At 37.9% G+C, this 13,267-nt stretch overlaps 1 protein-coding gene across 1 annotated transcript in view; it reads left to right on the top strand.

Moving 5' to 3' along the window:
* The window catches only part of LOC138319827 (serine-rich adhesin for platelets-like), a 52,837-nt gene that overhangs the window by 26,114 nt on the left and 13,456 nt on the right, over positions 1-13,267 (top strand). The window contains 3 exon segments of the mRNA XM_069262957.1: positions 5,198-5,283; positions 5,844-6,097; positions 10,831-12,240. Of these exon segments, the coding sequence (XP_069119058.1) occupies positions 5,198-5,283; positions 5,844-6,097; positions 10,831-12,240 (1,750 nt within the window).

Genomic DNA, 13,267 nt, shown 5'->3' with positions numbered 1-13,267 from the left:
TGTGCCTGTTTTGTACCAATGAGATGTCTGTTCTAATGCCGTCTTGTAACAAGCCCTTGTTGTTTTTTGTAATTGTACCATTATTGAGATGTCTGTTCAAGCCCTTGTGTTTTGTACCTCTTGTTTTGTGTATGTCTGTACCAATAATGAGATGTCTGTTCAAGCCCTATGCGATGTCAATTGTTTTGTATTGTAACCAATATAATGAGATGTATGTTCTAGACCTTGGCCACTTGTTTTGTATTGTACCAATAATGAGATGTCTGTTCAAGCCCTTGTTTTGTTTTCGTATGTTGTACCTATAATGACGATGTCTGTTCAAGCCCTTGTGTCACTTGTTTTGTATTGTACCAATAATGAGATGTCTGTTCAAGCCCTTGTGCCACTTGTTTTGTATTGTACCAATAATGAGATGTCTGTTCAAGCCCTTGTACCTCTTGTTTTGTATTGTACCATATAATGAGATGTCTGTTCAAGAGCCCAGTTGTGTTGTTTTGTACCAATAATGAGATGTCTGTTCAAGCCCTTGTGTCACTTGTTTTGTATTGTACCAATAATGAGATGTCTGTTCAAGCCCTTGGGCCACTTGTTTTGTATTGTACCAATAATGAGATGTCTGTTCAAGCCCTTGTGCCACTTGTTTTGTATTGTACCAATAATGAGATGTCTGTTCAAGCCCTTGTGTCACTTGTTTTGTATTGTACCAATAATGAGATGTCTGTTCAAGCCCTTGTACCAAGCTTGTTTTGTATTGTACCAATAATGAGATGTCCAAGCCTTGTGTACCATCTTGTTTTGTATTGTACCAATAATGAGATGTCTGTTCAAGCCCTTGTACCTCTTGTTGATTGTACCACTTGTTTACACTGTATTGTACCAATAATGAGATGTCTGTTCAAGCCCTTGTGTCCACTTGTTTTGTATTGTACCAATAATGAGATGTCTGTTCAATCCCCTTGTACCACTTGTTTTGTATTGTACCAATAATGAGATGTCTGTTCAAGCCCTTGTACCACTTGTTTTGTATTGTACCAATAATGAGATGTCTGTTCAAGCCCTTGTACTTGATCACTTGTTTTGTATTGTACCAATAATGAGATGTCTGTTCAAGCCCTTGTACCTCTTGTTTTGTATTGTACCAATAATGAGATGTCTGTTCAAGCCTTTGTACCACTTGTTTTGTATTGTACCAATAATGAGATGTCTGTTCAAGCCCTTGTGTCACTTGTTTTGTATTGTACCAATAATAAGATGTCTGCTCAAGCCCTTGTACCTCTTGTTTTGTATTGTACCAATAATGAGATGTCTGTTCAAGCCCTTGTGCCACTTGTTTTGTATTGTACCAATAATGAGATGTCTGTTCAAGCCCTTGTGTCACTTGTTTTGTATTGTACCAATAATGAGATGTCTGTTCAAGCCCTTGTGCCTCTTGTTTTGTATTGTACCAATAATGAGATGTCTGTTCAAGCCCTTGTGTCACTTGTTTTGTATTGTACCAATAATGAGATGTCTGTTCAAGCCCTTGTACCACTTGTTTTGTATTGTACCAATAATGAGATGTCTGTTCAAACCCTTGTACCTCTTGTTTTGTATTGTACCAATAATGAGATGTCTGTTCAAGCCCTTGTACCTCATGTTTTGTATTGTACCAATAATGAGATGTCTGTTCAAGCCCTTGTGCCACTTGTTTTGTATTGTACCAATAATGAGATGTCTGTTCAAGCCCTTGTACCACTTGTTTTGTATTGTACCAATAATGAGATGTCTGTTCAAGCCCTTGTGTCACTTGTTTTGTATATGGTACCAATAATGAGATGTCTGTTCAAGCCCTTGTGCCACTTGTTTTGTATTGTACCAATAATGAGATGTTTGTTCAAGCCCTTGTGCCTCTTGTTTTGTATTGTACCAATAATGAGATGTCTGTTCAAGCCCTTGTGTCACTTGTTTTGTATTGTACCAATAATGAGATGTCTGTTCAAGCCCTTGGGCCACTTGTTTTGTATTGTACCAATAATGAGATGTCTGTTCAAGCCCTTGGGCCACTTGTTTTGTGTTGTACCAATAATGAGATGTCTGTTCAAGCCCTTGGGCCACTTGTTTTGTGTTGTACCAATAATGAGATGTCTGTTCAAGCCCTTGTGTCACTTGTTTTGTATTGTACCAATAATGAGATGTCTGTTCAAGCCCTTGGGCCTCTTGTTTTGTATTGTACCAATAATGAGATGTCTGTTCAAGCCCTTGTACCTCTTGTTTTGTATTGTACCAATAATGAGATGTCTGTTCAAGCCCTTGTACCTCTTGTTTTGTATTGTACCAATAATGAGATGTCTGTTCAAGCCCTTGTACCACTTGTTTTGTATTGTACCAATAATGAGATGTCTGTTCAAGCCCTTGTACCACTTGTTTTGTATTGTACCAATAATGAGATGTCTGTTCAAGCCCTTGTACCACTTGTTTTGTATTGTACCAATAATGAGATGTCTGTTCAAGCCCTTGTACCTCTTGTTTTGTATTGTACCAATAATGAGATGTCTGTTCAAGCCCTTGTGTCACTTGTTTTGTATTGTACCAATAATGAGATGTCTGTTCAAGCCCTTGTACCTCTTGTTTTGTATTGTACCAATAATGAGATGTCTGTTCAAGCCCTTGTACCACTTGTTTTGTATTGTACCAATAATGAGATGTCTGTTCAAGCCCTTGTACCACTTGTTTTGTATTGTACCAATAATGAGATGTCTGTTCAAGCCCTTGTACCACTTGTTTTGTATTGTACCAATAATGAGATGCCTGTTCAAGCCCTTGTACCTCTTGTTTTGTATTGTACCAATAATGAGATGTCTGTTCAAGCCCTTGTACCTCTTGTTTTGTGTTGTACCAATAATGAGATGTCTGTTCAAGCCCTTGTGTCACTTGTTTTGTATTGTACCAATAATGAGATGTCTGTTCAAGCCCTTGTACCTCTTGTTTTGTGTTGTACCAATAATGAGATGTCTGTTCAAGCCCTTGTACCTCTTGTTTTGTGTATTGTACCAATAATGAGATGTCTGTTCAAGCCCTTGTACCACTTGTTTTGTATTGTACCAATAATGAGATGTCTGTTCAAGCCCTTGTGTCACTTGTTTTGTATTGTACCAATAATGAGATGTCTGTTCAAGCCCTTGTACCTCTTGTTTTGTATTGTACCAATAATGAGATGTCTGTTCAAGCCCTTGTACCACTTGTTTTTTATTGTACCAATATTGAGATGTCTGTTCAAGCCCTTGTGTCACTTGTTTTGTATTGTACCAATAATGAGATGTCTGTTCAAGCCCTTGTACCACTTGTTTTGTATTGTACCAATAATGAGATGTCTGTTCAAGCCCTTGTACCACTTGTTTTGTATTGTACCAATAATGAGATGTCTGTTCAAGCCCTTGTGTCACTTGTTTTGTATTGTACCAATAATGAGATGTCTGTTCAAGCCCTTGTACCACTTGTTTTGTATTGTACCAATAATGAGATGTCTGTTCAAGCCCTTGTGTCACTTGTTTTGTATTGTACCAATAATGAGATGTCTGTTCAAGCCCTTGTACCACTTGTTTTGTATTGTACCAATAATGACTGAGATGTCTGTTCAAACCCTTGTACCTCTTGTTTTGTATTGTACCAATAATGAGATGTCTGTTCAAGCCCTTGTACCACTTGTTTTGTATTGTACCAATAATGAGATGTCTGTTCAAGCCCTTGTGCCACTTGTTTTGTATTGTACCAATAATGAGATGTCTGTTCAAGCCCTTGTACCACTTGTTTTGTATTGTACCAATAATGAGATGTCTGTTCAAGCCCTTGTGTCACTTGTTTTGTATTGTACCAATAATGAGATGTCTGTTCAAGCCCTTGTGCCACTTGTTTTGTATTGTACCAATAATGAGATGTCTGTTCAAGCCCTTGGGCCACTTGTTTTGTATTGTACCAATAATGAGATGTCTGTTCAAGCCCTTGGGCCACTTGTTTTGTATTGTACCAATAATGATGGGCTGTTTGTTGTACCTAATGATGTCTTGTTCAAGCCCTTGGGCCTCTTGTTTTGTATTGTACCAATAATGAGATGTCTGTTCAAGCCCTTGGGCCACTTGTTTTGTGTTGTACCAATAATGAGATGTTTGTTCAAGCCCTTGGGCCACTTGTTTTGTATTGTACCAATAATGAGATGTCTGTTCAAGCCCTTGTGTCACTTGTTTTGTATTGTACCAATAATGAGATGTCTGTTCAAGCCCTTGGGCCACTTGTTTTGTATTGTACCAATAATGAGATGTCTGTTCAAGCCCTTGTACCTCTTGTTTTGTATTGTACCAATAATGAGATGTCTGTTCAAGCCCTTGTACCTCTTGTTTTGTGTTGTACCAATAATGAGATGTCTGTTCAAGCCCTTGTACCACTTGTTTTGTATTGTACCAATAATGAGATGTCTGTTCAAGCCCTTGTACCACTTGTTTTGTGTTGTACCAATAATGAGATGCCTGTTCAAGCCCTTGTGCCTCTTGTTTTGTATTGTACCAATAATGAGATGTCTGTTCAAGCCCTTGGGCCTCTTGTTTTGTGTTGTACCAATAATGAGATGTCTGTTCAAGCCCTTGTGTCACTTGTTTTGTATTGTACCAATAATGAGATGTCTGTTCAAGCCCTTGTACCTCTTGTTTTGTGTTGTACCAATAATGAGATGTCTGTTCAAGCCCTTGTACCACTTGTTTTGTATTGTACCAATAATGAGATGTCTGTTCAAGCCCTTGTACCACTTGTTTTGTGTTGTACCAATAATGAGATGCCTGTTCAAGCCCTTGTGCCTCTTGTTTTGTGTTGTACCAATAATGAGATGTCTGTTCAAGCCCTTGTGCCTCTTGTTTTGTGTTGTACCAATAATGAGATGCCTGTTCAAGCCCTTGTACCTCTTGTTTTGTGTTGTACCAATAATGAGATGTCTGTTCAAGCCCTTGTGCCACTTGTTTTGTGTTATACCAATAATGAGATGTCTGTTCAAGCCCTTGTGCCTCTTGTTTTGTATTGTACCAATAATGAGATGTCTGTTCAAGCCCTTGTGTCACTTGTTTTGTATTGTACCAATAATGAGATGTCTGTTCAAGCCCTTGTACCTCTTGTTTTGTATTGTACCAATAATGAGATGACTGTTCAAGCCCTTGTACCTCTTGTTTTTATTTAGAATCTCCGTCCAGATCGTTGTATGGACTGAAACTGATAGTATATGTATGTCCTATTGAGCCAGGGAGTCCAGACTGTGGAATAGAGGTAGTATAAAAGTTTTATTTTTACTTTCAACTAAAAGTAAAAAAGATGTTAAAGATGCTCCACCGCTGACAAATGGTATTTTTTCACTATAAAAAACAGGAGCAGACAAATTAATATTTTTCTTCAGTTACAAAAGTTACTTATTTAACACCATTACCACCATTGAAAAATTGAAGCTTCTTATTTTACTTCAAGTTAAAAATATGAAAAATAATTATTTGCATCCTGAAAAAATTCTGTGACACTATATCCTTTATGGAATAAAGTACTGATTGCGCATGCACCAAAGGCGAAATAAATTATTTTATATTATTTTTTGTGTTAATTAGACATATATATACACGATTAAACACCAATTATTGTTCAAATGATTAACATCATTTATGCTCTGTCGGCGGTGGAGCATCTTTAATCAAAAGTTTTAGTCATTGTTTTCCAGACTGATACATAATCCTAACAATATCTAACTATAACTTTTATGTAATAGCTGAAACACACAGAGATTTGTTATTACAAACTACATACCTATAGTCATTCAGCTTTACTATCCTTGTCTACAGCTACATAGGGCGATGACCAGGAGTGAGAGTGGCGGTAAGATGATGAAGATCAGTTCGTACTTTAGTAAGACAGAAGGATCTCAAGGCCAGTCTACTAATGGGGTCTCATCCTCCTCTACTTCAACATCAACATCATCATCATCAACATCTTACGCTAAGTCCTGTCCGTCCTCTGCCACATCTGTCTCTACATCATCTTCTACATCATCGTCTGCATCCTCATCTCAGGACCATAAAGATGTCATCAGGAACATGTGAGTTCATGGTAACATTGACTCATCTTACAGGAAAATAACAGGCCAGGGTGAATAGTTCATGGTAACATTGACTCGTCTTACAGGAAAATAACAGGCCAGGGTGAATAGTTCATGGTAACATTGACTCTATTAACAGGAAAATAACAGGCCAAGGTGAATAGTTCATGGTAACATTGACTCATCTTACAGGAAAATAACAGGCCAGGGTGAATAGTTCATGGTAACATTGACTCATCTTACAGGAAAATAACAGGCCAAGGTGAATAGTTCATGGTAACATTGACTCATCTTACAGAAAAATAACAGGCCAGGGTGAATAGTTCATGGTAACATTGACTCATCTTACAGGAAAATAACAGGCCAGGGTGAATAGTTCATGGTAACATTGACTCATCTTACAGAAAAATAACAGGCCAGGGTGAATAGTTCATGGTAACATTGACTCATCTTACAGAAAAATAACAGGCCAGGGTGAATAGTTCATGGTAACATTGAGTCATCTTACAGGAAAATAACAGGCCAGGGTGAATAGTTCAAGGTAACATTGACTCATCTTACAGGAAAATAACAGGCCAGGGTGAATAGTTCATGGTAACATTGACTCTATTTACAGGAAAATAACAGGCCAGGGTGAATAGTTCATGGTAACATTGACTCTATTTACAGGAAAATAACAGGCCAAGGTGAATAGTTCATGGTAACATTGACTCATCTTACAGAAAAATAACAGGCCAGGGTGAATAGTTCATGGTAACATTGACTCTATTTACAGGAAAATAACACAGGCCAGGGTGAATAGTTCATGGTAACATTGACTCATCTTACAGGAAAATAACAGGCCAGGGTGAATAGTTCATGGTAACATTGACTCTATTTACAGGAAAATAACAGGCCAGGGTGAATAGTTCATGGTAACATTGACTCATCTTACAGGAAAATAACAGGCCAGGGTGAATAGTTCATGGTAACATTGACTCTATTAACAGGAAAATAACAGGCCAGGGTGAATAGTTCATGGTAACATTGACTCTATTTACAGGAAAATAACAGGCCAGGGTGAATAGTTCATGGTAACATTGACTCATCTTACAGGAAAATAACAGGCCAGGGTGAATAGTTCATGGTAACATTGACTCATCTTACAGGAAAATAACAGGCCAGGGTGAATAGTTCATGGTAACATTGAGTCATCTTACAGGAAAATAACAGGCCAGGGTGAATAGTTCATGGTAACATTGACTCTATTTACAGGAAAATAACAGGCCAAGGTGAATAGTTCATGGTAACATTGACTCATCTTACAGGAAAATAACAGGCCAGGGTGAATAGTTCATGGTAACATTGACTCTATTTTACAGGAAAATAACAGGCCAAGGGTGAATAGTTCATGGTAACATTGACTCATCTTACAGGAAAAATAACAGGCCAGGGTGAATAGTTCATGGTAACATTGACTCATCTTACAGGAAAATAACAGGCCAGGGTGAATAGTTCATGGTAACATTGACTCATCTTACAGGAAAATAACAGGCCAGGGTGAATAGTTCATGGTAACATTGACTCATCTTACAGGAAAATAACAGGCCAGGGTGAATAGTTCATGGTAACATTGACTCTATTTACAGGAAAATAACAGGCCAAGGTGAATAGTTCATGGTAACATTGACTCATCTTACAGGAAAATAACAGGCCAGGGTGAATAGTTCATGGTAACATTGACTCATCTTACAGGAAAATAACAGGCCAGGGTGAATAGTTCATGGTAACATTGACTCATCTTACAGGAAAATAACAGGCCAGGGTGAATAGTTCATGGTAACATTGACTCATCTTACAGGAAAATAACAGGCCAGGGTGAATAGTTCATGGTAACATTGAGTCATCTTACAGGAAAATAACAGGCCAGGGTGAATAGTTCATGGTAACATTGACTCTATTTACAGGAAAATAACAGGCCAGGGTGAATAGTTCATGGTAACATTGACTCATCTTACAGGAAAATAACAGGCCAGGGTGAATAGTTCATGGTAACATTGACTCATCTTACAGGAAAATAACAGGCCAGGGTGAATAGTTCATGGTAACATTGAGTCATCTTACAGAAAAATAACAGGCCAGGGTGAATAGTTCATGGTAACATTGACTCATCTTACAGGAAAATAACAGGCCAGGGTGAATAGTTCATGGTAACATTGACTCTATCTTACAGGAAAATAACAGGCCAGGGTGAATAGTTCATGGTAACATTGACTCATCTTACAGGAAAATAACAGGCCAGGGTGAATAGTTCATGGTAACATTGACTCATCTTACAGGAAAATAACAGGCCAGGGTGAATAGTTCATGGTAACATTGACTCATCTTACAGGAAAATAACAGGCCAGGGTGAATAGTTCATGGTAACATTGACTCATCTTACAGAAAAATAACAGGCCAGGGTGAATAGTTCAAGGTAACATTGACTCATCTTACAGAAAAATAACAGGCCAGGGTGTGAATAGTTCAAGGTAACATTGACTCATCTTACAGGAAAATAACAGGCCAGGGTGAATAGTTCATGGTAACATTGACTCATCTTACAGGAAAATAACAGGCCAGGGTGAATAGTTCATGGTAACATTGACTCTATTTACAGGAAAATAACAGGCCAAGGTGAATAGTTCATGGTAACATTGACTCATCTTACAGGAAAATAACAGGCCAGGGTGAATAGTTCATGGTAACATTGACTCTATTTACAGGAAAATAACAGGCCAGGGTGAATAGTTCATGGTAACATTGACTCATCTTACAGGAAAATAACAGGCCAGGGTGAATAGTTCATGGTAACATTGAGTCATCTTACAGGAAAATAACAGGCCAGGGTGAATAGTTCATGGTAACATTGACTCATCTTACAGGAAAATAACAGGCCAGGGTGAATAGGTAACATTGATCATTCAGGCAGGTGAAAGTTCATTAATTGACTCTATTTACAGGAAAATAACAGGCCAGGTGAATAGTTCATGGTAACATTGAGTCATCTTACAGGAAAATAACAGGCCAGGGTGAATAGTTCATGGTAACATTGACTCATCTTACAGGAAAATAACAGGCCAGGGTGAATAGTTCATGGTAACATTGAGTCATCTTACAGGAAAATAACAGGCCAGGGTGAATAGTTCATGGTAACATTGACTCATCTTACAGAAAAATAACAGGCCAGGGTGAATAGTTCATGGTAACATTGACTCATCTTACAGAAAAATAACAGGCCAGGGTGAATAGTTCATGGTAACATTGACTCATCTTACAGGAAAATAACAGGCCAGGGTGAATAGTTCATGGTAACATTGACTCATCTTACAGGAAAATAACAGGCCAGGGTGAATAGTTCATGGTAACATTGACTCATCTTACAGGAAAATAACAGGCCAGGGTGAATAGTTCATGGTAACATTGACTCATCTTACAGGAAAATAACAGGCCAGGGTGAATAGTTCATGAATAGGAAAATTCATGGTAACATTGACTCATCTTACAGGAAAATAACAGGCCAGGGTGAATAGTTCAAACATTGACCAGGGTGAATAGTTCATGGTAACATTGACTCATCTTACAGAAAAATAACAGGCCAGGGTGAATAGTTCATGGTAACATTGAGTCATCTTACAGGAAAAATAACAGGCCAGGTGAATAGTTCATGGTAACATTGACTCATCTTACAGAAAATAACAGGCCAGGTGAATAGTTCATGGTAACATTGACTCATGAACATGAACATCTTACAGGAAAATAACAGGCCAGGGTGAATAGTTCATGGTAACATTGATCATCTTACAGAAAAATAACAGGCCAGGGTGAATAGTTCATGGTAACATTGAGTCATCTTACAGAAAATAACAGGCCAGGGTGAATAGTTCAAGGTAACATTGACTCATCTTACAGGAAAATAACAGGCCAGGTGAATAGTTCATGGTAACATTGACTCATCTTACAGGAAAATAACAGGCCAGGGTGAATAGTTCATGGTAACATTGAGTCATCTTACAGGAAAATAACAGGCCAGCGTGAATAGTTCATGGTAACATTGAGTCATCTTACAGAAAAATAACAGGCCAAGGTGAATAGTTCAAGGTAACATTGACTCATCTTACAGAAAAATAACAGGCCAGGGTGAATAGTTCATGGTAACATTGAGTCATCTTACAGGAAAATAACAGGCCAAGGTGAATAGTTCATGGTAACATTGACTCATCTTACAGAAAAATAACAGGCCAGCAAGTGACTATCTACAGAAAAATAACAGGCAGGGAATAACATTGTAACATGAGTCATCTATTAACAGATCATCTACAGAAAAATAACAGGCCAGCGTGAATAGTTCAGGTAAATGACTCTATGCAGAAATACAGGCAGGTGAATAGACTAGCCCACCTAGAATCAAACAGTGGTGAAATGTCAGACACCTTACCTAATAGGCCACCGCTGCTGTGATATTTGTAAGACTTTAACCATTCTACCATTGCCATCCCCCAGACAGTGGTTTATCTGTTTAATGAGATTATGTAAGATGTGAATATTTTGTTGAAATGATTGATATTGACCTTTATTCAAAGTTATATTGGGAAAATAGGCAAAAGGTTAAAGTTCATACTCCTATATTAATCAAGCCTTGATACAAACTAACTTTTCACAGTTTTAGAATTTTATAAATAACCAATAACTGTCATTCTTTTTAATATTGACAGAATGAAACGAGGAAAAATGTCAAAACATAGCAAGAAAAAGAAGTCAGAAGCTGAAAATAAAGACACGGACACTACTTTCAAACAAAACTATACTGTCAAGACAAAGCGAGACTCAGCAACCAACACATTAAAAGGAAAAAAGACATCACAGTGTGGTGGTAGTACATCGCCTCAGACCTCTGCTAGTGTGGACACTAAGTGTACGGAAGGAAACTTGGCCATACTGGATTCCTGTGGTGCTAATAATAAACACAAAACCAAGAAAAATGATACTAAACATAAAACCAAGGAAAATGATACTAACAAAAAGAACATCATGGCCGCAAACATCAGTGGAGAAAGTCTCCCTACACCACATGATGAAGAGGATAAGGGTATCTCTGGTAGAAGTGCTTTAGGAACCATAACTCTTTGTCATACTTCATCATCCCTGGACTGCTTCCCTTCTACTGAGCCTAGTATCACTGTGTATAGTGCTGAACAGGTACAGGAGCTGAACTTACTGGACCAGACCTCTGACTGTGATATCAATGTGACGACTGTCCACAGCCCCTCACACTCCATCCCCACCTCGTCAGACATTGTCCTCAGTCCCTCCATCCCCAACCCTGCAGACATTGCCCCCAGCCACTCCATCCTCAACCCTGCAGACATTGCCCCCAGTCCCTCCATCCCCACCCCGATGGATGTGCCTCCCAGCCCGTCTGATTCTATCAATGATGACTCCAATGACAGTGTTTTGCCTTCCTATAGTTTTATACAACAGAAAACAGATGGTGGGTCTGTGTGTGAGGACAATGGTGAGCTGGATTCAGACATAGACACTGATCCTCTGTTTCATCACTATGACGACGTCTGTGTCAACAACATAGGATTTAGTAACTCAGATTCCTCTGGTGATGAGGATGTTTCATCCAAAGCTTGGAGAAGTGAATCTCCTGGAACGGAATATAGAAGGCAGGATAACATACAGCCACATAATAGCTCTGTGAATGACTCGGATAGCACAGTTTGTCTTATGGCTTTGAAGCAACGTTTGTCCAGGAAAAGATTGTTGCCAAATTTTCCAGATGACACAAAGTCTGATGAAGAAGTTTCGCCAAAAAGTCAAAAGACTGCCAAAGAAACAAAATGTGAGCCACCAGGAGAATCAGGTTCTGTACAAACAGCTTCCATATCTCCACCAATTGATGACCTGCCATTGCTGAAGAGATGTAAATATGTGTGTCGTTCTCCACGAAAGTTTAAACAGGCCACCCTGACGTTACAGGGAGGGAATTTGTCTGTGAAAAAAAAACAATCCCTACAGTCATCACAGAAGGATGATGATGATGTAGACTTCATGATGCTAGAGGATGAAGAATCTAAACAACTTCGCTCAGATCTCCGACGGGAAATCATACATGCTGAGTGAGTGTATAGAGGTCAAAAGAATTACAAAATGATACTTCAATATACTTCAAGATAAATTAACAACAGACTAACAGTTATTGGTTAATACTGCAAGACATACATATCACAGATGTCTGAATTCTGTAAGGATGCTGAATATGTAATATATTGGTATTACAGATGTCTGAATTCTGAAAGAATGATGAATATATATAAGTATTATAGATGTCTGAATTCTGTAAGGATGCTGAATATAGATCAGTATTTCAGATGTCTGAATTCTATAAGGATGCTGAATATATATCAGTGTTATAGATGTATGAATTCTGTAAGGATGCTGAATATAGATCAGTATTACAGATGTCTGAACTCTGTAAGGATGTTGAATATATATCAATATTACAGATGTCTGAATTCTGTAAGGATGTTGAATATATATCAGTATTGTAGATGTCTCAATTATGTAAGGATGCTGAATATAGATCAGTATTACAGATGTCTGAATTCTGTAAGGATGTTGAATATACATCAGTATTATAGATGCCTGAATTCTGTAAGGATGCTGAATATACATCAGTATTACAGAGGTCTGAATTCTGTAAGGATGTTGAATATAGATCAGTATTATAGATGTCTGAATTATGTAAGGATGCTGAATATATATCAGTATTACAAATGTTATTATATCAGTATTACAGATGTCTTGTAAGAATGTTGAATATAGATCAGTATTACAGATGTCTGAATTCTGTAAGGATGTTGAATATAGATCAGTATTACAGAGGTCTGAATTCTGTGAGGATGTTGAATATAGATCAGTATTACAGAGGTCTGAATTCTGTGAGGATGTTGAATATATATCAGTATTATAGATGCCTGAATTCTGTAAGGATGCTGAATACATATTAGTATTACAAATGTCTGAATTGGCCTGTAAGGATGTTGAATATAGATCAGTATTATAGATGTCTGAATTCTGTAAGGATGCTGAATATATATCAATATTACAGATGTCTGGTAAGAATGCTGAATGTAGATCAGAATT

The sequence above is a fragment of the Argopecten irradians genome, chromosome 3 (assembly GCF_041381155.1).
Source record: "Argopecten irradians isolate NY chromosome 3, Ai_NY, whole genome shotgun sequence".
Lineage (NCBI taxonomy): Eukaryota > Metazoa > Mollusca > Bivalvia > Pectinida > Pectinidae > Argopecten > Argopecten irradians.
The sequence above is the reverse complement of the archived record's forward strand: the minus strand, read 5'-3'. Positions and strand labels throughout refer to the sequence as shown.